Source organism: Leptodactylus fuscus, chromosome 2 (assembly GCF_031893055.1).
Source record: "Leptodactylus fuscus isolate aLepFus1 chromosome 2, aLepFus1.hap2, whole genome shotgun sequence".
In the NCBI taxonomy this organism is placed as follows: Eukaryota; Metazoa; Chordata; class Amphibia; order Anura; family Leptodactylidae; genus Leptodactylus; species Leptodactylus fuscus.
In genome coordinates this window covers 146,435,459-146,460,962 of record NC_134266.1, presented here as the reverse complement: position 1 = coordinate 146,460,962, position 25,504 = coordinate 146,435,459, and the positions used below count along the sequence as shown (strand labels likewise).

Sequence of the window (25,504 nt, the reverse complement as noted above, 5' to 3'; positions counted from 1 at the left end):
ATTTTAGAGTGGATCTCATGTACTGATATTGTATCCTTCTCCATCTGTCATTTGTGACAGTAATATAAAAGACAGAGCAGCATGCTGTTCTTTCCTGCAGAAAAGTGCATTGTTTTATATTTCAGATTGCATAAGTGATGCAAAAAAATGATCAACAAAAAGATATTTTAGTGGAGCATCCAGCAGGTCCATTTCCGAGGACAATTTAATGTCCTACCAGGATGTTTGGCTGACAGAAGTCTTATGTTTTAGGGGGACTTGGGAGTATAATCTGTTAGCCTAATAAGTTTTGGGGAGTTAGATTGGCAGCAGGGGTGCTGTTGTGCTGCTGGTTCACTCCCTGGTGTATGCTGTGTTGTGATGGTGGTATTGCCATGCGGTACAGAACCCAGTAGAATAAGGTCTAACTATGCAGAGGATGCCGTTGCTAGTGGGTTTATACCTTGATCAAAATGTATTGTACGAACCTAATGTTCATTTTTGTAGATTTTGCGGAGAAGCTTAGCTCAATGTACAATACTGAGATGTGTGCCCTATGTCTTTTTTTCCTATTAAATGTGGTTGTGCAAATACGTTTTGGACCCACAGCTATTATTGAAGAGCAATAAATTTGAGCCCTTGTGTACATTCCATTAGCCTGTGGTTAAAGAGGTTTTCTGGGCAAAAATTGTTTTGTTTATTTATTTAAAAAAAATGGTCTGTTAGTGCTATTAATGGGATAATAAATGCATCCATATATCTTTAACAGTGTTATGATTGATTTGTGGGTGTCTCTGGGAGCTCCTGGCATATTCTGCATTAGTTTAGATGGATCAGCTTCCTGTTATGTAACTTCCACACTAACTCCCTCTCACCTCACTCGCTCCCCTTCCTGTCTCCCTTCCTCCCATACACCCTTCCCTGTCTCCCTAGCTATCCCGCCCACTACTAGCCCTTCCCAACCTACTCAACCCAACCCGTGACCCCACCTCTCTTTCTTCCAGGTTTCCTCCTGCGGGATGGCCCATCCTTCATTTCTGATTCTGCTGACACATGCAATTTTCCCAGCGCTGCTCTGTGCTCTGCTGCCAACAATTCACCTCAACTGCATTGGCGTGGGAGCTTCTTGCAAGCCTGCGCAGTAGAGGTGGATTATCAAATGCAGAGCACAGAGCAGCGCCGAGACTATAGCGTGTGTTGGTAGTCAGAAAAGAGGGAGGAGCTGTTCCGCAGGAGGAAGCCTGGAAGGAAGAGAGGTAAGGATGATGGGGGAAGGGGGAGGAGTAGTAGTGATGTTCCGTTTCCAGAAACGGGGAAATGGATTGTCACCGAATAACCACCAAGGATATGGGTAAATATACATTTTTGATAAATTATTTAGAAAATAGGTGGGGGGAGGGTGTAGGGATTAATTTTTAGTGTAGAGATTAATTTTTATCGTGACAACCCCTTTAATGATATGTTCTAACACGATCCACAGGGTTCTATTCTCCTGCAGACGCCAAAATAATGTCCTTTTGGCATGTGTTGGACTAGTTTACTTTTTTCACCTGTATAAAATGGAATAGTTTAGTTGGTAAATGTTTCCTTTTAACATGGAAATCTTATAAGTGATGCATAACTTAGTACATCAAAGGTATTTTTAGGCAATCGAACCAAAAAGCAAAGAATTTTTTAGAGTATTTTAGATATGACTGTATTTATCCCAATATACACAGTCCAGTCATATTAATGTGACCACCGCCTACTTTTGACGTCAACTTTAAATAACCAATTGCAGAAGGCACGTGTCATCAGCCATCTGGGTGCACTCATCATTGTGGAAGGCACGATGGATCAACACAAGTATGCATCTATCCTTGCGGACCATGTTCACCCCTACATGTGAAATGTTTTTCCTCAGGATGATGGCATCTACCAGGACAATGCGACATGTCATAAGGCTTGCAGTGTACATGCGTGGTTCGAGGATCACTAGGATGAGTTTGAGTTTGAGGATGAGTTTCCCAGACTTGAATCCAATCGAGAATTTGTGGGACCACCTCGATCAGGTTGTTCGCGCCATGGATGCTCAACCGCGTAACCTAGCGCAGCTGGCCACAGCACTGGAGTTGGCATGGCTCAACATCTCAGTGAACATCATCACAACAGCCACTCTCTTCCTGCACATCTCGCAGCGGTCTGCTCAGTCAAAGGTGGTTATTCTGGATTTTGACAGGTGGTCATATTAATGTGACTGGATTGTGTATCATTGGACCTGTTTCGCACTATCTTGTTGACTATTGTTTTCTCTCCTTGTTGCGGCCAATCACAGAGACAGTAAATGGAACTCTTCAGCCTCCCATAACTTAGATCCTTGGGCTGCTTTGCTAGTGACATAGTGGGGCACTCACACCTAAATATTTGCATTTTGAGTGGAGTTATGCTTTAAGCCTTCATTGATACCACTTAATAGTCTGTCATTGAGTTTGAAGTCCTTGCAGAGCTTAAAGCAGTGCAGATATTAATAGTGTGTCTCCGTTTTGAGAGTCCACAAACGATTATGCGAGGAAAATAAATTCAGACGGGTCCTAATTCTTTCATTTATCATTTTCTTTAAAGAGCTCTTGGTTGCTCTTTCTATCCTCCGTCTAGTAGTTAATTATGTCTCAGATGTCAAGAGTGATTAATACTGTGCAGAATTCAATTCTCCAAGAAGATTACAAAACAGCCCTTCTAATTCACAGGCTCCATCTTAGACTGCAGCCACGGCAATGATCTGATGTGCCAGCTGCACATTATATACTGTGTAATATAATATGATATAATAACTGAGTAACTATATGTATTTCATACACTAATTGATTTTTTGTCCATTAATAAAGCCAATAATGTCACATCCTTTAGTATTATGGGATAAGTTTTCATGTAATAATTACTATTACTTTTTTTTTTTACCTATTTGATAATTACTTGAATAATGCACATTTATGGAGAAACTACTGAGATATGAGTTATTGATTACTAAAACCAAAGGGCACAATGTTTGAGTAAATACGCCCCATTGCATTTCAGCCTCATTTTACGATCTATGAAAACATCTTTTTGTTGGACTATCTAAAGGTACTGTATTTTTCGGACTATAAGACGCACTTTTTTCCCCCAAAATTTCGGAGGAAAATGAGGGTGCGTCTTATAGTCCGAATGTTGCGGAGGAGCGGATTTGCAGCATGGCCGCGCTACTGCCACCGCTGCTTTTCTGCAGCGGCAGGAGCGTGACAATCTGCAGGCCCCGGCAGCTAAGACACTCCCTGGCATCCGCCGGTCTATTACAGCAGATGCCGGGGACTCCGCAGGAGTCTAATTATGACTGGTCCGTATGGAGTGTCCTGGTGACAGACTCCTTTTATCTTTATGCTGAGGTTGTAATAATTAAGGTAATTGGATTTTATTTTTTTAATATTGTCACTTTTTCCATAATAGAATATTTTGTAGGAGGAAAAAGTTTTCCTGTTACTTTGTATTTTTCTTTCTATACACTTTTTTTTATACTAATAAGGTCAAAGGCTGGGTTTTTGGCGAGGATTTTGGAGAAGAAAAAATCCACTTCAGGAATTAGGAAATGTGTTTTGTTTTTTTTGTTTTTTAAAATGTAGATTGTGAGCCCCACATAGAGCTCACAATGTACATTATTCCCTATCAGTATGTCTTTGGAATATGGGATGGAAACCCATGCAAACACAGGGAGAACATACAAACTCCTTGCAGATGGTTTTTTGCCCTTGGAGGGATTTGAACACCAGGACTCCAGCGCTGCAAGGCTGCAGTGCTGACCACTAAGCCACCGTGTGGCCCCTTTAGGAAATGGTTTTTTGAAGCGTTTTTTTTTTTTTTTTTTTTACATGAAGCATTTTCTTAGGCGTTTTTTTTTTTTTTTTTCTCCAACACAGTGTATGAACCTTGAAAAAAACGCTAGCGGTTTTTGAAGCGGTTTCTGCAAACACCGCGTCAAAAACCACAACACGGTTTTTCCGCCTCGCATTGACTCCCATTGGTTTTTTCAGGTGCAATCCACCTGAAGAAAAGTCATGTTGCTTCTTTTTTCTGCTAGTGGATTACATAGGACTCTATTGTGAGGCAGTTTTTGGAGGCGGATTTTGACATGGATTCCGCGTCAAAATCCTGACCAAAAACTTTGTGTGAACTTACCCTATAAGGTTTGCATGAATGCAGATCTGGGGACATTTGTAATGCTAGGTTCACACTAGCTTTTTGTTTCTCCATTGTTCAGGTCCGTTGGAGGACCTTAAAACGGAGAAGTAGACCGCTAAAATAATTGTTGCATAAGAAGCCTGGTGGAACCCATTGACTATAATGGGGTCCATTGGTTTTCCTCCGCCAATTTTCTATGGACACTGTGATGGAGTCTCCAGTGCAGATGTCAATGTAGACTTAAATTCTGGACTGTCATGTTAATCCATTGCTCACTCCTTATGATTTTATCATGGCGGCATCTTTTGGGTGACAGAGGGAGCCCTCCTTCTGATGTCTAACCACTTGAATGCTGTGGTTGCTATTAATAGTGACATCTAGGGTTAAATGGCCAGGATTGAGCATTATTATTGGAGTACAATTACAGTATCAATATACAGCTGATGATGTGTGCACCCAGATTTATGGTGTATGGCACCAAGCAGTCCATTATACTTTACCCACTATAACAGAAGGCATCATAGTAAATCAGGCAGGACAAGGTCATATCATGTAATGCTGAAGCTATGTGTGTAAGGTAGTTATCTGTAGATTCATTTAAAAAATGTAGAGAGCTGCCAAGTTGGAAAGAGCTTTGTAAGCCAGGAAAAGGATTATGTATTGTAATCTCTGAGTAACAGGTAGTGATAGAAATGAGTGACAAGCATGAAAAGGGGTCATCAAAGATTATTCTGTAGCAGAGCTAAGGATAGAGGGCATAGTATCAGCCATTAACTAACATGTTTCACTATAGCTCTCAAGGAGGGGTCTATTGAAGGGCCAAAGACATTATCTGCTTACCCTTATCATATCTCCCCCCACACGCTGTGCCCTTCAGTGAATCCTTATGATATGAGAATTATTATTGTAGCATGTATCATTTTATGGCACAAAGTGACCTTTTAGGCTAAAAATGGTGCAGAAAAGACATTTAGTTTTTTTCCCCCCACAGTATTTTTCACAGAAAGTCCACAGTTTTCCTTTGCAGACTTTCTGCCCCTATTATACCTATACAGAAAATGGCAGCATTTCTATAGGTAAAATTGACAAGCATTTTTGAAAACACAGATTTTCTGCTGCAGATTATTTTCTGCAACATGTGGATGGGGTTAGCCAGAGTCCCCTGTAAAACACAACATTTTTTTTCCGTGGTGTTTCAACAACGTGGGGCCCTGGCGTTAAACAGGGCGTTTCATGTTCTCTGACAGTATCAGTTTTGCCAGTATGTTCTTTGTGTACAGTGTATCATGTATGATACTGTACATTACATCAAGGTTGCGTCATATGTGGATTAAGTGTAATGACTGTGTGCCATACAGTTGTTGTTGGGATAATGCTTTGTATTAATGAGCAGACCCCCTGGCGTTCAAGAAGCGAAGCTCATAATGCGTAAATGCACCTTTTTCTCCAATTCCACCCCATTCAGAATTTTTTTCCAACTTTTTTGTTCATTCTACAAAATGTTAAATCCTGCAAACATTAAGCCCTCATTTTCACTCTGTGGACGGAAAAATAAAAAAAAAAGTTATGGGATTTCAAAGGAGAGAGTCAAAAACGAAAATAAAAAAAATTGCCACTGGAGGGAAAGGGTTAAACACTCTGCAAACTTTTTGTGGTGTTTTTTCACTTAGTGCATTTTAAGGCTCCATGCTGTAGTTATTCTCTTAGGTCTTTTCCCTTCTCTCTAGGTTAAAATAAAAAAATGACTGAAAAAAAGAACACACGTCAAAAACTACAGTATAAAAGAAAAAAAATTCTGCAAATAAACAGTTGACGATCGTATATATGTGTTATAACCATGTAAATAAATAATAACATGCAAAATAAATTCCACATCTATTTTATTTATTGATTATTCAGAAAACTTTTTAAGAAAACAATTGTCATATGATAATAAGGAAAATTGGTTATTTAGGCAAACCATTTAAGAAACTAGAAGTGGAGATACTAAATTCTGAATATTACTGTATTTGCATGTGTTATTCTATGTTTCCATACGTAAGGTGTGCTGATCTGTTGGAGAAATGGATTTTATACCTGCACAGACATATGCACTAGGTCCAGTTAGACGGGATGTGGGTATTAAACAGTCTGATGATTTCTTGTGCACTGGCAGCGAATGGCTTTCCTCAAGCAATATAAGTGGCAGGAAATGGGGAGGGGTTAGCTGCAAAATAATTCTCTCAGATTGGAGCAGATGTGCGTGTGACATCGTGATATCTATCACAGTGACATAAAGCTCAAGGTGACATTGCACAGAAACAAAACAGCACTGAGCTGTCAGTATTCTCAAAGATGATGTGCCTTGTACCTCACCAGCTGTGGCCGAAGGACTTGTGCCGGGAAGAAAGGCATCCGGTTGTATTATCTTACAACCATGCTTATTCCCTCTACTCAGAGACTGGGAACAAAAAAATGTTCCATCCTCATCTCAGATCATTTGGTGCATCTTGATCAGTCCATGAACTTATCAGTAAAGAAAAGATCTTATGTAGATGATGACCTTGGTGAATGTCTCCCGTGTAGCAGCATGTGGCATTACAAAACGATAATACAGGGTACTGTACGATGCCCAGGTAAGGCACTGTATCTATCCTCCCCTATATATTATACATAGTTAGAAATGGAATACTAAGCATATCTCAAGTTCATATATTTATTTCATGGTGGTAAATGATGACAATGTCAAAGTGTTCACCAAACTGTGCAGAAACCAATAGTGCAAGCATGTGTAAGAAACTTAGCAGAGAACGGAAATGTCCAATCATTTACTTTGACACTTCGCTGCGTTTCCTGCCTCCAACCTAAACTTAACTTTCACCCTGAAATATCTGATAAATTCCATCTTGCTAGAGCAAAAACAGAAAACAGCACCAAGCTGTACATGGTGAAGTAAGTATGATCTAGTTAGAAAAAAAGAGACAATAGCCTCTCACCTTACAGGGTGGTGGGATCCACAACCACCCAATAGCTTGTGAACCACTTAATAGGGGGGTTCCTCCCTAGGTGATGTAGCCGCAGGACTCGTGCCACACTAGCTGTCAATCAAATGCCAGGAGGACCAGAAGATAGAATCACCGCGTATAACCAAACTTTCTTTATTGAAGTCCAAACAAATACATGATGTGTTTTGGGCTTTTGCTGCCCTTTCTCAAGTGTAGTGAACTGGATAGTACAAAGTACAGACTGAAAAAGTGCATCTCAGCAAATATAAACAATTAAAACTTAAAACACACACGTTACATCAGTACAGTGCTAGAGCAAGATGGACAGAGGTTTACAGAGGATACTTTGCGTTCGCTCTATTAACCCATTACCTTGTTGGCGTGTTTGCTTCTGACTCTTTGGAGAGATGTGAATGAGGTTTCGGCTGAGCCTGTCAAGTCAGTGGTGGTCAGTGCATGCCCACCCACCAGAATACAGTACAGCAGCGTGTATGTGGGGTGTTTGGACTATGATGGGGTATGATTTATGCTCAATTTGCAGTCTAAGTGACGGGTGTGTGTAAGATGGAGTGAGTGGAGGGAGCTGACCCCTGACAGCCGCACTCATGCCACGTGCTAGGACAGCCTGTACATAACATGGCCCGTAGGTTGTGAACTGCAAGTGTGCAGCTTCAACTTAGTCTCTGTTTCTCTTTGTGTAGCTATGAAATGAAGGACATGATGTGTACAGTAGTGACAAGCTATGGATGTCGTGTCCTCATATTCATTTCTAATCTCTAAAGAGGAATGGGCACATTAGGAAAGCAGGGTTTGGGGGTCAGAGTTCTTGAGTATAACCCATTAGATTTTCATTAATCCTCTAATCTTATTCTTGAATTAAGTGTCTTATGAATGAATTTTAGTGCATAAAGAGAACTGTTTGTTGTATACTGTGTATTTGAAGTAAATGTATACCTTTTCTCATTTTTACTCTAGAACCTACGTTGTGGTACAACTGGTGTAGTGACCTTTATCCGTGGCAACATGCTGCATGTGGCCTGGTTGGGAGACTCACAGGTGATGCTAGTACGGAGAGGACAAGCTGTGGAATTAATGAAGCCACATAAACCTGACAGAGAGGTGAGGACTTCGGAACTTGTGGGGTCATCTTCATCTGGGAATAGCCCAATGCTGAAAAGAGAATTTGATCTCTATTGTGGACCTTCAGTTATTACTTACTGTGTTTATTACTTGATTTAGCACTTATATATGGTTAAAGCCTCTTTGATGCAGATTTTTCTCAATACCTAAAATGGTGCTGTACTTTTTGTATTTTGATTTAGCTATGATTATTCACAGAAAAAAAAATCAGTTTTATATGATTTTCTGGCCAATATGAAACTTGAAATTCAAGATAAATTTAAAGTTGACTTTGTGCACCCAACATAGTGACCTCTCCTAAGCATTGCTGTCCGTACACCTGTGTAATGCAGCATGTAGGGCCGTAGAGCAGTACTACGGTAATTTAGACATTGCTGTTCTGTATCTATGGGTTGTACTGTACCCATTTAGTGATGCTGACTCATAACACTGAAAGTCTTTAAAGGAGTAGTAAGTGGCTACTTCAGCGATGTGTGCTATTCTCTAGACACCTCTGTGGATGATGAATGCTGGAGAAAGTAAGATAATGTCAGGCCAAAATGATCTATACAACAGGGTAGCACTGGTGCATTACTAAAGAGACAATTCATATAGCACAATTACTTTACTGTCCAGCATATGCTTTGTTCAAAATCCTAGGCAAAAGTATGCCTTTATCACTTGTATGTGGAATAAATCTGATGCTCAGGCCCTGATCACCAAACTGATCTTTTGTTTGCTTTACAGGATGAGAAACATCGCATTGAGGCCCTTGGAGGTTGTGTGGTCTGGTTTGGCGCATGGAGAGTTAATGGAAGCCTGTCTGTCTCTAGAGCTATTGGTAGGAGATTGACTTTAATGAATTGTTTTCCTCTTTTCTTTGTCTCCTTATGACCCTGATTTTAATTAAGTGTTTTGATGATCTCAGTTGTATAAAACGCTGCAGAAACATAAAACGGAAGATAAATTACATTGGGAAAGACAAATTCATCTCACCTAGGATGTAGTTAATTCGCTAAAGCTCTCGACTCGATTAACTAAAATAAATTGTGCATTTGGGGTTTATGCTAATATTTATTTATATTCTCATCATACATATCGTTATTCAAAAATATATTTTGCTGACTGCGTACAGCTTCTAGTTCTATTACTGCCATATAAATGTGCACCAACACTCTTCATTCCCTTCATCCTAACTTAGGCCTGGTATGTTAAATATGCCATACAAAGCTGTGTTAGGTTGAGGCCCCATGTTGCGGAAACACAGCTTCTTTTTTTTTTTTATAAATTCTTTATTTATAAACACAAATACATTGGAAGAAGAACCAACTGCGATAACAGACAAATGAATACCAGAACAACAAAGGGCCCGTAAGAACAACAAGGACCCGAGGTACAAAACAGGACAAGAAATACGGAAGTGGGGCCCCTCAACAACCAAGGGGCGCGGAGAGGCGCCAGCATCACACGAAAGAAACAAAGGGAAGGGGGGGAGCGGAGCAAACAAGAGGTGGGGGGGGGGGGGCGTAGGGGAAAGGAAGGAGGGGGGGGCGAGAGGAAGGAGAAAGGAACAGAAGGAAGAGGGGGGGTCCAGACCCAGAACCAGACCTCAAGCCTGTCCTAAGATGTCTCTATACAACTGGGATCCCTGAAATAAAATCCACGGGGTCCAGGCCCTCAGGAAGGACTCATGTTTGTCTCGAAGAGACGCCGTAAGGTCCTCCATAGATTGAATGTCCTCCACCTTACGGATCCAGTGGTGTAGGGACGAGGGGTTAGGAGACTTCCAGAGGGCTGGGATACAGGCTCTGGCAGCATTGATCAGGTGGCGAATCGCCGAACGACGGTAGGCCCGCCGAGGAATGTTGGAGAGGTGTAGAAGGAAGCAAGCCGGGGTATTGGGAAGGGAAGACTGGAAGATTTGAGAAATCAGGCGGTGGACACCATCCCAGAAGCCCCTCAAAGCCGAACAACTCCAGAAGACATGAAGGAGGGTCCCCTCCTCCGAACCACAGCGCCAACAAAGCGGAGAGGTGGTGGGGAAAAACTTGTGCAGCAAGGCGGAACATGATACCATCTGGTGAGAATCTTGTAGCCCGCCTCCTGGAACTTACAAGCCACAGAGTATTTGTGGGCGAGCTCCAAGATCCTGACACAGTCCGCATCCGAAAAAGAGAGACAGAGATCAGTCTCCCATTTGGCTAGGAAGGGGGGTCTATGGCCCGGAGGAGGGGAGACCAATAACGAGTAGAGCTCCGAGAGAGAATGGCGTAAAAGACCAGATCCAGTACAGGCCTTCTCAAAGCCCGTGAGAGGTCTGTCAAAGGCGTCCGGATCTGACAACGAGGAGAGGAAGTGGGAAAGCTGTAGCCCCCTCCAAGGGCCAAGGGGTGGGAGGTCACGGACAGTGTGAAGGCTCTCAAGAGGCCGCCAAGACCCTTCCGAACGACACAGCTTCTTTTGTTGCAGATTTTGCTGCGGGTTTTTGAGCCAAAGCCAAGAATGGCTACAAGAGGAATGGGAAATATATAGGAAGTTCTTTTATTTCCCCAAATTGCTCAATCCAATCCTGGCTTTGGCTCAAAAAAAAAAAACACAACAAAAAAAAGCTGCATTTATGCAATGTGGGGCCTCAGCCTTTGGGAGCCTTCATACGGAGTAAACGCACGTGTATTTGTTGCAAAATATACATGTAAAAATACACGTGTAAAAATAAGACTCCCATTGACTTCAGTGATATTTTGTTACACGTGTAAAAATATGCCTGTAAAAATACGTCTGTAAAATTTCATTGAAGTCAATGGGAGTCTTATTTTTACACGTGTATTTTTACATGTGTATTTTGCAAAAATACACGTGTGTTTCCTCCGTGTGAAGGCTCCCTTAGAGTTCAGTTTAATACTTAAATGGCATATTGTTTCCTTTAGCGTTATCATAGCAGATAATAAATAGTATTTTATTTTCCTATTAAACACCAAGGGAACCTGGATGTGTAAGTGATGTGTGAAATGCAATGCCATTCTATCACTTCATAATAGTGTTGCCTAAATCAAATAGAATACTATATATGCTTTCATATGTATGACAAAATAGTGTTTGACACCAATATCTAGGAGTATATGTGTTTACTGCCAGCTGTGAATGAATGACACTGCGAGCGCATGGGCGGCACACGGATCTCATCGGTGAGCCGCACATGCATCAGCCTTGCTTCCGCGGCCCCATTCATTCATTGAATAGGATCCGCTGAAGAAGGGTCGCAAAATCGGATAGAAATGGGACCTGTTCCTTATTTTGCAGCTTGGACTTTCATCCTGTACATGGGACCATGTAATTCACGGTCATGTGCACGGACCCATAGAAATGAATTGGTCAGTGTGCTAGTCGGGTAAAAGTCCAGATAGCACACTGAGCATTCACACGGTCGTCTGAAAGGGGTTTTACTCTCTATTCCCTTCTCTCCACTGCTGTTAAAGGGAACCTGCCACCAGGTTTAGGGCCATTAAACAACCAGCATGTCATTAGGAAACTAGGGTATAGGGTTCCAAATCGACCAATATCGAAACCATCTGTTTCTTTGAACTTTACAAAATGTATTATATAGCATATTGTGGGTAAATCCAGGATTCATCTTTTTGCACAGAACAAGCTAAGAGCAGTATACCTTGCTTCATTACACATACTGTCTTCAGCCTTATCTGTAAAATGCGCCTAAAACCAGAATGTGCAAAACATAATATTCAGGGTTTTTTTTTGTTTTTGTTTTTTGTCATACAGGAGATTCTGAGCATAAGCCATATATTTGCGGTGATGCAGACTCTACATCCATGGCCCTTGATGGTTCTGAAGATTATCTTATTCTGGCTTGTGATGGTTTCTATGATACAGTAAACCCAGATGAAGCTGTGAAAGTGGTATCTGACCACCTGAAGGAAAATAATGGAGATAGCAGCATGGTTGCCCATAAACTGGTGGCATCAGCTCGTGATGCTGGTTCCAGTGACAACATCACAGTCATTGTGGTGTTTCTCAAAGACCTTAATCCAACATCCAATACAAGCCAGGACAATAACCAATCTGAGAACACTTTTGATGGAGGACAGGAAGATAACGGTGATGACAAGGAGAATCAAGGAGACTGCAAAGGATCGTGGCCTCTTCATCAGTGTTCAGCCCCAGCTGATCTAGGAGGTTATGATGGGAGAGATTCATTCACAGACAGAACTAGTTTAAACCTTGGTCCTGAAGCGCAGGTTATAGAAAAACAAAACTATTTAGACCCATTGCACGGAGGAGGTGGCAAACCATATAGTGCCAAATGTTTGCCATGGTCCCAAGTATCTAGTGCTAGCTCACCAAAGAGAGCCAAAGGAAGCAAAGAATCAGTGAGAAAGGAGACTTTAGAGAGTCTACCTGCTTGTGGAGAGAAAGAGTGGGATGAAAGTATATCTAGAAATAAAGGCTTGGGATATGTGAATATCTTGATGCCCAGAAAGGAGAGCTTATGCTGCCCTCTGGAGTTAAAGGATGAATGTCTGAAGGGAGTCATGAATGGTCCAAGACGCGCAACTCCTGTACGTTTCAGAAAGAGGAGAGGTGGCACTAAGGCCAAGCCAAACTTTCCAAAGCTCCTATCTTCCCAAAAGCCTTCTCATAAAGCACAGTCCACTTTATTAGTGCCAGTGCAAAGCATTGGCAAACATAGAATATCAGTACATAGCCCTGTAGCTTCTAGGAAAAGTAATCTTAGAGGTCATTTGATGAATAGAGCATTGTTGAAAGAGAGCAACTGTATAGCATTGGCAGACCTGCATAGGCTCTATAAAATGTAAAAGGAAACCTGACCTCCCCTGTGTGTTATATAACTGTAGTGCTCCAGTGAACTAGGTTAGATAGACCCAAACTTTAATGGCATTCTCCTTCTCTTCTAGTGTATTGAACTCACCCAAGTAGTGCACAGTGTGGTACTCTATTTACATAAAGATGGACATTCCCATCGTCGTCAGATATGTCAGCTTGACTTTGTCGATAAAGAAGACCTAACATTTCCCTTTTCATGTGCAGCAATTGGGGCACGAAGGACATTGTAGGGTGTTTTAAACAGTGGGCAATGCCCTTTGCTGTAAGTGAATGATTAGAAGATGTATGTGTCTGGTATAAACTTCACAATGTAACCTCTATCAAATGCAGTACTAACTGTCAACCTTACCCAAGATGTCTTTTGTGTGTGTGTGTGTGTATGCGTGTGTCCTACAAGGTTTTTATTCAGAATTCCTGTGGTTTTGTGGTCCTGGCCTTTAGCTGAAAAGGTTGCTATGCCCAATAAGGCAGCTTGCAGGTCCTTGTAGAAGTTTTAACCTTCACCAGTAACGTAATCGGTTGTAGAGGTTATTAGAGCAATGTTTAAGGTATTTACAGAAGGAGCGTTGTGTCTTCACTTCTGAACTGGCGCCCTCAGCAACTTTCTACTGGAACTACTATTGCAACTGTATATTTACCTCTTAAGTATTCTTTATACACAAACGCTTATAGATTAATACCAGTTATTTTTATAGTTTTAGATAGATGTCACTCTTTATAATGGCAATAAGGCACTGCTGGAGTACAGTGAGATATAGCCAATGTGGAGCGATTCCTGCGGACAAGCCAACCTCTACAACATGAGGAAACTCAGGTATTAAGGCGTTAAATCAGTATCAATACTATAGAAACCATCCCATCTGTTACATAGAAGTTCACAAACCACTATTCATTATCCCATGAAAGTGGGTTTAGCCATAAGAAAACCAATCCAGCTTTCCGCGTCTCTCACTTCTGAGTACAATAAGAGGATGTTGGCTCAGGCGTATTAGTATCCAAACTATCGTATTTAATCAGACAAAGAAATGGGGTATTACTATGTTACATCATGTATATTTAATTCTACAACACAGTATGTTCCTTTCCATATGGGTTCATTGACCTTCAGGCTGCCTTAATTTCATGCATCATGTTTCCCTTAAATAAAGATAGTGTAATGTCAATTTGGCAGACATGTTAAAGATGGAGATGGCTATAGGCAGGATAGTGTGTCTTAATAAGCTATTCATTTATTAACCCAACCTCTTCCTCTTGGCTCATCTGTAATGTTCCTACATTAAACTAGCAAAACCTGTTCTGCCATAATCCTATAATGGTATTTCAGTTTTATGGGTATTTTCCTTTACTTATTGGCAAGAGCAAAGCTTTTGTCCCTAAAACATCTTTGTTTTTTTTACACTGATAACCTATGGGGTTTTGATGCTTGAAACTTAAGCACAAGTTCTATAATGGAACTGGTACTGGAGTCTACTTTCTAATTTAGTATGAGGAACAAGACGTTTGTTAGAGGAGAAAGCATACTTGCAGCTGACTGGCAAATGTGTATGGGAGTCTCAAGATTCTGCCCATATTTCATCTGCCCAATCCTTAGTGCTTGGAGCATTAAGCCCAAACTGCCTGGCAGTGGCCAGCATGAACCTCTCTTCATTTCAGTGTTATGGCTACTGGTTATAAATGAGTGCTAGTCCAGGGACATTACACAACAGGCACCAGTGACACCCAAAGAACCTCATTGACCTATAATGTAGTCCCTCTGGTTTTCACTAAACTGAACCAGTACTAAAATGTCGCAGTTATGATATCTGTGCCTTGTGGAGTAATAAAACCAATAAATAAATATGCACCCAGGAACATTTTCCATTAGAATTAATATAAATAAGCAATACTTCTTTCCGTGTCCATCAGGCTATAAAGACTTGTAGGCCAGTGGCAGGCATATTATGTTAGATGGGTGTTCCAAATTTACCAAATATTGGTTTATTATATATCTCCTTTTGGTGGTGATATACGTATAAAGAGGTTGTCCAGCATTATGAAAAACATGGTTGAAATAGTTATCACTGTCCATCAAGATGTATTATATCGTATAAAACATGGCTGATTTCAGTCAGAAACTTTGCCACTGAGTATTAATATCCCTTAGTGAAGTTAAACTTGTACAATCCTCCAACACTTACCATTTTTAGAGAAAAATAATAACTTGCATTGCCACTGGGGATAATCCAACCTGCCTATAGGACCAAATCTCAAGCAAAAGCAAGACGATCTTCTCATTGTTAGGCCTATGTATAGATGACATGACTTTGTGCTACACCTGGTACCGAAGGAGTATCGTAGTGAAATGCCATCCAGTTAACTAGCGTAAAGTATGTGATATTGACTAGTAAAGATATTCTATAAGACCAGGAGAAGACTGTGCCATATATCCAGCTCTTTAATCAGTTGTAAATATGCCCCCTCCTCTTCTCTTTATCTATTCATTGTACAGATTGGTACAATATTTTGGGGTGTACACTAGCCCATTGCTGGGTGCCTTGCTTACTAGTCCATATGTTTGTGGCAGTGTACAACGCTGAAATATTGTCTGGTGAAATGGGTGCTTCAGTATAGTATGAGAGGGTCTACGTACAAAGGATAAGGTGCTGTCTTTTTATCTGAACATATGAAGTCATATGCAATTGTCACTATGGCAAGTTTTGTGAAATGGGACATAGCACATGAAAAGTATTACAAGTATGTGAGGAAAGTTTTATATCTAATATATGCATTTTGGCTGGTGTGAAATTATCTGAGAACTTTGTATATCAAATTTTTTTTTTACTAATAATCTAACAGTGTAACTGTCCCTATGATTTTCAATAGTATATTATACATTCCCAGAAATTGCAGACATATCCACTAAATTGATAGAGAAATTTTTTTTCTGCATAGGAAGCTACTCCATTTACCTGAATATGTGTCACTTTGCTGTGCGTGTGAATACAATTTCTTCGTACTGTGTAGCTGAAAAGCCGCACCTAGTATCTGCCAGCCTGCTGTGAGTATGCCCGGCGTGTCTGCACCCTATGACTCCTGGCTCTCAAGTTTACATAGTTTTCAATACAAATGTTGAGATTTTTTTTTTTTTTCCTGCGGTTTTCCATCAGAATTTTCTGCAATAGAAAATCTGGAGTGTTTTAGTCTTGTATGATGGTAGCCTTAGGCCTTATTCATATGTCCAGATGTAGTTAATTCATGGTGATTTATCCATATTTTAACTTTGAAAATTATAGTATTTTTTTTAAATACAGCTGTCATTTTTCACAAAGGGATCCTATCATACAAATGCCTTTTTTTCTCAGTAATACGTCAGAATAGTCTTAAGAAAGGTTATTCTTTTCCTACCTTTAGATGTCTTCTCCGCGCCGCCATTCGCTTGAAATCCCGCTTTTTGTCTGTATGCAAATGAGTTCTCTCAAAGCACTGGGGGCAGTCCCCAGAGCTCATACAGCAAAGGGGGTGTCCCCAATTCTGCGAGAGAACTCTCTCCAGTGCCGCCTCCATCTTTCTTAAGGCTATTCCGACATGTTACTGAGAAAAAAAGGCATTTGAATGATAGGATCCCTTTAAATCAGTGAAGAAACTTGTGCTGAGTGATTTTCAGGAACCTACATACTTCTTCATTGGGTGTGTTTTGTCCAAAAAACACAAACCAACATAGTGTATGTCTCCGCATGTCCGCATATGCCCATTAAAATTGATGGAACCATGTGTAGTTGGTAGAGAACAAGGAAAGCAGACAGCTGTGACTTAGAGATGTGTGAACAAGGCCTTAGAGTGGGGTTTTTAACAGGCTGCATCATTTTGATAATGCCTCAGTTGTACATGTAAAGCTGCACAGCCATTACCTTGACTCTTAATTGATTCACGGTTTTGTGGCTTACCGGTGTGGTGTTACCTGGAAAGTTGAGTGGCAAATTAAAATCTTATTTAAATATTTCACCCAAAACTTAGAATCACGTCCTCAAGAATACATCACACAGGAAACGTTGCATTATCCTAAAAAACTTCTGGCCCTAGCAGCAACATAACAGCGTGAACATATCCCATTTTAGCTTTCCTGCAGAAGATCTATTAACTTATCTGATATTGGGTATTTATCGTGTGCCCAAAGCTAGAGAGTTAACCAAACTGAAAAGACAAAGTTGAAGAACCAGAGAGGGATACATAAAATGGTTTGGTCTGATGGACCAAGTACAGTGTTACGGTGTTGAGTGAGTTTGTGTCGCCGCTTCTAAGCACTAGCCTTGCCATATCTCATTAATGTGACTCTGAAACATTTCAGTATAAAGATACCTATATATATACTGTATATATATAGTAGTGGTTTACTGGTCTGATATATATACTGCTCTGAAATCTATGCTTTAGGTAAAGCAGTTCTTTGTGAAATACAGTGTTCTCTTCATTCCACTGGTGATTAGAAATCTGTGCCCTAATTTGCTGCTTGCTGATGTAAGCAATAACTACCCCTATAACTAATGATATATAACATCTCTGTATATTGTAATTTATGACAGTATAACTTGGTGATAATGTAAAAACAAACTATTAGACCGTTATGAAACTATATAACATTGTATTTATTTACTTGTTAATGCAGAGGAGTAATCCTCAGGTTCTGTGTTCTGTACTTCTAGCGTGTTCCTGGTAGTGCTGATGTGTTACAAATTAAAAAATAAGAATAAAAAACCTATAAATATATATGTATGTATATAATTCAGCTAAATACTGGATTATCCCTATAACATCTAGTGGACATGACTATATAAGAGTATGGTGTTGGTTATGATATGTAACCCCCAAATCATCAACCGTACACTACTCATAACTCGCTTGAAAACTTCACTGTGAGTTGGAAATAAACCACTCGGTTTGCTTGTATACATCATAACGTGACTTCCAAAGGTTCCTAACCTGCACCCATTGCTGGGACCAGCAATGAGGGGAAGATGCGTTATTATACATATGTAAATATTTTATTTGCCTAGAAGTGCCATCAATATTCTTGCAGAGAATAGAATTACAAATGAAAATGGCAATTTCAATTCTATTTGTTTTTCATTTTAGTCACTTTTGTTATCTTAACAATGTGCTCATCGACTAAACTAACAGAGCTTTTAGTTCAATCAGTCTACACCACTTTATTGGCAGGTAAAAATAAAATAGGAACTAACTCTGAAACCAGCACATCTAGATTGTCATACATCCTTTACTGTAATTCTGTTCCACAGAACAAATCCCGTACAAAAACAGCATTTTAGTCTACAGGCTGGGTCTTATATTGCAGCTTAGTCCTATTCACTTGAATGGGGCTGATCTGCAATACCAGACACAGTCCATGGGGAAGAGTGGTGCTGTTGAAATTAAAAATTGGATCTATCTGAAAAAATAAATAAATCATACAACCACTAAGTGCATGCTGTTGTCTTCAACAGCCATTACAGTCCTGTCACACAAAGACAACATAGTACATCAATTGTCAACTACTTACCCTTCATTCACATCTGCGTTTGGTAATACCGAACGCAACTGCATGTGGTGTGCAGTAAAAACACACGGACCCCATAGATTATAATGGGGTCTGTGTGCTTGCCGCACGCTGCCCGCACTAATCATGCAGACAGGAAAGTAGATTGTGAATTACTTTCCTGCCCGCATTATCCCTGCGGAGGTCTGGCAGCAAGCACACGGACCCCATTATAGTCTATGGGGTCCATGTGTTTTCACTGGCACACTGCTTCCAGTTGCATTTAGTATTCCATTCGGGGATGGGGTCCCCATGCGGACTTCCCCCTGACGGAATACCAATACAGATATGAACGAAGCCTTACTTTGTAGTGTCAGGATGTAAAACTTTGGTGAGGTTTGCAGACTTATTTATCCAGTATTACTCCATGTGTGTCCTATGCACACTCACTGGTCTACGTAACATATAAAAGCAGAAAAGCATTTATTATACCAAAGATCAGTCCAAGGGATTTAAAACTAGAAAATGAGGTAGGTAACATTTGTACAACACATATTATCCTGTGCAGCTTAGGCTAAAGCCCCGTGTAGTGAGTCATGGCCAAAATGCGCTGTGGAAACACACTAGTTTTTTTTGCCATAGCGCTTAGTACAGAATGTCTGCAGAGTTTCTGTAGGTATAATTGAGAGGTTGTGATTTCCAAAAACGTGGCGGTTTTTGAAATCTCAGCATTTCCGCTGTGGATATTTTTCTATAATGTGTGGATGGGATTATCCAGAATCCCATCCACTTTGCAGATAATGTAGAACCCCATGGCCAAATCACATCATTGTCACAACATGGGGCTCCGGCCTTAAAGTCTCCCATTCAAGTAAAGCCTCTTCCCTGTCAGTCAACACACTCATTGAACCTGATTCTAAGGAAAACTATGCAGCAGTTCCATCATCTCTATGCCTTCACCGGAGAGAAATGGAAGCTAATTGATCAGCATTTCGCTTGTGGCAATAGGACAACACTGAGTAAATAACTAGAGGTTGTCCCTAGCAGAATAGGTAAAGAAGGGGTTATTTCATTTACCCCTTTTGCTTCCCTAAGCCTCCAAGGATACATACATTACTTTACAGTCCTAGACCACAGGAGCCCTTGCATAAACCACTTGACTATTATTGCTCTATATAGCAATATTTATTTGATGTTCTGTTCAGACATCTTACTGGCCCGCTCACCATAGCTCAGGTTATTAAAGGGGTATTTCCAACATAGAGTTTTATAGAATATCTATAGGAAAAATGGCTGTGGCATCCAGTCATAGAATGAATACGAGCTTAGTTCCGGAACTCCAACAAAAAATGAATGGAGATTCCCTGCAGCCATTTCTCCTTTCACTCTCTGCCTGGATGTGATGGATACCCGACTAGGTGAGTAGGGGACCACATCAGATATTTTACACACATTAGGTGGATGTGCCTGAAGTTTCCAAGGTGGGAATATCCCTTTTAGGGTATGTTCACACAGAGTTGTTTTTTTTGTTATGCGGAATCCGCCTCAAAATTCGCTGCCAAAATGGCTCCCATTAACTTCAATGGGAACCGCTTGCTTCTTTTTTCCACCAGCTAGTAGTGGAAAAAAGATGTGACATGCCCTATCTTGCTGCAGATTCTGCAGCTGAATCAGCCGTGGTGTCCGCGGCTCGAGACACGCTCCTGTGTAGGCCCATTCATTCAGACCTACACCGGAATGGGATGCCACAACGGAATGCCGATGCAGTCTCGGCGAGTGGCGCGGAATGTTCACACGGCGGAAAAGGTTTTCGCGACCTTTTTCTCTGTGTGAACATACCCTTGAGGCTCACGAAAGTGTGAAGGTTTTGTGCTGGTTTCAAATAACTGTAAAAAGCCAGTAACACCCAGAACTCACTGTGTTACCTAGTGTTTGCTGAGTATGATTTTATGTTTATTGACACTACACAAATTTATAAATTTGCTGGCCTATTCTTAAAAAGGTTGTCCAGGATCTGAAGATATTTTATACTGATGACCTATCCGTAGGATAGGTCATCAGTATCAAATCGGTTAAGGCCCAATACCCGAACCCTTAACCAATCAGCAGTTGTGGCTGCCAGTAACTATACACCAAGTATATATGGCCAGAAGCAGCTTTGCTTCAAGTGAATAGTTCCCTGGCATCACTACTTCAGTATACGGAGCTCCACTATACAGCTTCTGATTTATATATTGCAGAGGTGATGCCTGGAACTGCAGCCCCGCTTCCATTCACTTGAATAGGAGCAGAACTTCTTTCCGTGGCCACATGAGCTGATCGGTTGGTGATTTAGGTGTCTGATACTGATAAGCTAGTATCAAATATCTGCAGATCCTGGACAACCCCTTTAAGATAGGCCATTAATCTTAGATTGGTGGGGGTCTGACTCCTATGCCTGCCATTCAGCTGACTGCAGGGGTTCTAGTGCTGTCTGTACTCAGAATGTCATACTTGTTGTAGCAGCAGTCTTAAGGATCTTACAAGTAAAGCGTAGTCCACTTCAGACAGCCGATTGGCTCGCTCCAACCTAAAACTGATGGCCTTTCTTTAGGATAGTCCAACAACTGTAAACTGTCGAATAACCACTTTAATATCACTTTTACTTCAAAATAAATCACTGCGTGTTAAATCATGAGCAAAGTGGATTTCTACTAGTGTTGTGTTTCAAGTTCTATGTATGTTTTAAAATGAATCCGATTGGTTTTGTTACTTTTTATGTTTGACCTTATTTTAGGAAGTTAAATACTCATTTCACTTATATTGTTCAGAAAACATCAACCTTGAACTAAATGGATAGTCTCGTTTAAAAGAAAAAAATACCAATCTATGTTTCACTAAATTTCAAGATGTTCTATCAGATAAAATATTGTTGGGATTTGACAGTACAGTAATAAAACAAAATTGTCAACTAGATTTTTTTCTAATGTCTTTATTTCTGCAACTGGAAGTATGAGGCTAAGCTACAAAACAGACAAATGTAAATGACTGTGGGATTAATCCACATTTGTAACATAGCTGCAGTCTATATATATATTATATAAAATAGCAAAGGAAAAATATTCATAGTGTGTAGGTTGCTTGACTTCTCTTACTGGAGTTTATGTACAGTCTTAAAGGTTATCATTTGCTGGGCCGCATACTTGTATATATCCTATAAAAGTTAAGGGACCACTAGTGGAATAAAATGATACAATATTCTGTAGCCTTAACCCTGGCACCATTTAATACTAACTGGGTGTCAGTATTAACCTTTAGGGTCCATTCACATGGAGCAAGATAGTGAGGAATATGGTGTTAGAAAAAGGAACCCATTGAAGTCAATGGGAGGCTTTTTTTTCAGTGCTGAAATTCCACACCAAATTTCTCACCATTTTCCTCTGTGTGAATGGACCCTTTAAGTCCAAATAGATGAAATTGATTAAATGCTGCAGCCTATAATAGAAGTAAATAAATAGCAAACTAGCAAATGTAGAACTAAGTAACATTTACCAGTCCTATAATAAGTAAACTGTTTGTGTTCACAAGATTGTGAATTTATTTTTATGTATTCGAAGTTACAAATAGTCTCTATTTGATCAGTATTTCACAAATCACAAATGAAATCTACACATAGAAAAAGTATTGATGAATAAAGTTATAGTGTCTTGTGTTGGACTCAGCCCTTGTTTTGTTTTGCATAAATAGGTATAAAATTCACAACAAATATTGACCACATAAAGCGACCTAAAGGTAGACAAACATTTTTGACATGCGTGCTCCACTGTGACTAGTCTGCATGTATTCTCAATGGAGAGAGGAGAATACCGCACTGGCAGTGACGTACCTCCATGAGAACAAACTAAGGCTAGGGTCACACCTGTGCCTAGTCACAATTCAAGGTTTCTGTCCCCAAATCCACTTAAAATTTTTCCACCTTTTTTTTTTTTTAGGCTTTTTTAAGCGGATTAGTTTTCTTTTCGTTGGGTAGCCAAGTAGACCTGACAAAGGGAAACCCGAACTGAGGAGTGAACCCGATTTCTTCTTTCCCTGCCAACTGAAAACCAACAATCAGAGAATTATATTGAGTTGTGAATGCCAACACCACTTACACTCAGTAGTATCACACTAACCAGCAATGAAAAGTATTAGTAAATGAAACTTAACTATTAATAAAATTCATTAAAAATATTACCAACTTCACAGAAAACTAAAAGGCAGAGCAACAGGTCCAAACAACAAAAAATACATCACATTCCATCTCTCAATATCAGCCAAAAAGAAGTACCAGTTGTCTCTCAGGTGGGGTTAGGCTGATCTTACTGATGTTTGGGGGAGAATCAGAGGGCACCATTGTCACTTGTGGCTACTGTCCCTGAACTGAAGCCAGTGCTCACCCTAACTCAACAAATAAACTCCTACCTCTAAAAGGACAGTACCAAAGGCAAGCTCAAAAACTCTAATGTCCTAAACACACCCCTATATGCATATTTCATCCAGGGGAATAGGCATTCATCAGAGGACAAGAGGAAAAAAATACCGATACAATGATGTGCCACTGGATGGGAAATCTGATTAGATGAAATCGCACCAGAAAATGTCAGTATGGGCCCAAGAAGTTATACCATAGGTAAACAATCACTGCTAAGAGATATAGGAGGATAGGGTAGGAGTTATAATTTTTCAATGATGATTGATCCTAAATGAGGTCTAAAGCCAACAGGGATTTTAGCATTTATAGCTATGAGAGCCCCATTGAAGACAAAACAGAAACAATAGGAACCCGGCGATAAGGAGGTTCTATTCTAGGGAATAATGTAAAGGACAAAAAAAAACCCAGTGATATAGGATAGAAGGTACTCAAGGGACACAAATGGATGAAGGAGGGGGCAACACGGTGGCTCAGTGGTTGGCACTGCAGCCTTGCAGCGCAGGAGTCCTCGGTTTGAATCCTGCCAGGAACAACATCTGCAAGGAGTTTGTATGTTCTCCTTGTGTTTGTGTGGATTTCCTCCCATTCTACAAAGACATACTGATAGGGAAAAAAAAAAAAAAAAAAAGTACATAGTGATCCCCACATGGGGCTCACAATCTACAAAGAACCCCCCCCCCCCCCCAAAAAAAAAAAAAAAAAAAGGATGACGGAGACAATACCTATCTAAATTGTGGAACAGCATTTACAAGGGTGAGTGGTGTTTTTTTGTTTGTTTGTACTCACACCAAAGAAGAGGAATAGCCTAAAGGAGGTCTGGTTGAAGCAGTCAGAATTTGGCTTCTCAGTAAAAACCTATTGGGGATACAGTATCTACCCTAAAAATCCACTTGGTCTTCTACTGTATGATAGATATGTGCCAAGTGCCCTCTCTCCACATCTGAATTGTTACATAAATTCAACCCCTCCTTCCCAAATATGAGGTGGTGTCGTAACCTACCACGGGGCTCCTTTTATCACAGGTTTTGAGAATTCCGTTTAATTAACTCCTTTTGACATAAAGTAATGTTACTTTGTATAAGAGTACGGATCTGTGTAAGGGTTGGTTCACACTAGCCTTTGTATTCTGTCCAGGAAGAGTCAGCATGGACACCTCCCTGACAGAATACAATCACAATTGGAAGCGGTGTGCTGGCAAAGCACATGGACTCCATAGACTATAATGGGCTCAGTGTGCTTGCCGCGCATTGCCCACAAATCATTTGTGCGGGCACACCGCTTACAGTCGCGATTGTATTCCGTCCGCGGGGGGTTGTCCATGCGGACTCCTCCCGGACGGAATACAAATGCTAGTGTGAACCAACCCTTAGAGTTAGAAAAAATGAGGGTGGGGGAGGGTCACTTCAAACAGTTATATCTCAAACAGTATAACAAAAACAAACAAAACACTTGGGTATTTTACTGCTATTAACAAAAATCCAAGATGATTTATACAGTATGCGCTAGTCTAATACTCACTGGCCAGTTCTCCCTTTCAGAGATAAATCAAATTTATTTTCTAATTTTGTCCTAACACAGGTTTTTGTTGTGTTTTTTTTCTTCGTAAAAATAAGAAAAACAAATATACACCAATCACAATTATATAACCAGTGAAGTAAAATGACTGGGGGAAAAAAAACAACCTGTCAGGGAACAGGCTAAATGAGGATGAGGAAACACTTATGCTACTGCCATTCCATCCACCAGTGTAACAATATGAATGGGAGTGGAAACATCCTGACTACTTCTGGTCTTGGCAGCGCTGCCTATAGCAGTCAAGTTGTGGGACTTTCTGAGACTAAAAATAAAATTTTTGATTAATTTTCTTGCTCAAGTTAGTCACAGCAGGATATGAGATCTGACAGTAGTGAAATATACATATTAAGTCAGGGTTATGCACGTTTCTCCTCCTCTGCTGTTTTAACAAATTTACCATGGTGCCTTTCCTCACGGTTTACCATGTCTTCTTCATTGACACACAGTAGTGGTGTAGCATCTAATTATATAAGTAGCCCAATTCTTCCTCTTCTTGAGCAGTTGGATGAAAACTGGGGCTTTCTGAATTAAATGTGCTAAGAGGGGCATAATATAAGGGGGTCAATTGGGCAGTAATAAATTAAGAAACCACTTAGGCTTTGTTAAAAGGGTCATTTTTATTGATGACGTAGCCTCAGGCTAGATCATCAATAAGACATCAGTGATGGAAGGGGGGGGTTGACACCTGGGACCCCATTGACCAGCTGTTTGAAGTGGCCATGGCGCCACTGTTTGTTTTAAAGCGACCGTGCAATGTAATTACAACCTTGTCCCCATAAGGTGTATAGGATAAGGCTGTTACATCACATAGCCTCTATGAATCGAACAATACAATGT

The 25,504-nt window shown here is 40.4% G+C and overlaps 1 protein-coding gene across 1 annotated transcript in view; it reads left to right on the top strand.

Annotated features, from left to right (window-relative positions):
• The window catches only part of PPM1E (protein phosphatase, Mg2+/Mn2+ dependent 1E), a 154,377-nt gene extending 140,900 nt beyond the window's left edge, over positions 1-13,477 (top strand). The window contains exons 5-7 of the mRNA XM_075264886.1: positions 8,130-8,273; positions 9,021-9,114; positions 12,051-13,477. Coding sequence (XP_075120987.1) covers positions 8,130-8,273; positions 9,021-9,114; positions 12,051-13,105 — 1,293 coding nt within the window. The 3' untranslated portion in view covers positions 13,106-13,477. The remainder of the gene's footprint in view (positions 1-8,129; positions 8,274-9,020; positions 9,115-12,050) is intronic.
• Positions 13,478-25,504: the final 12,027 nt, after the last annotated feature.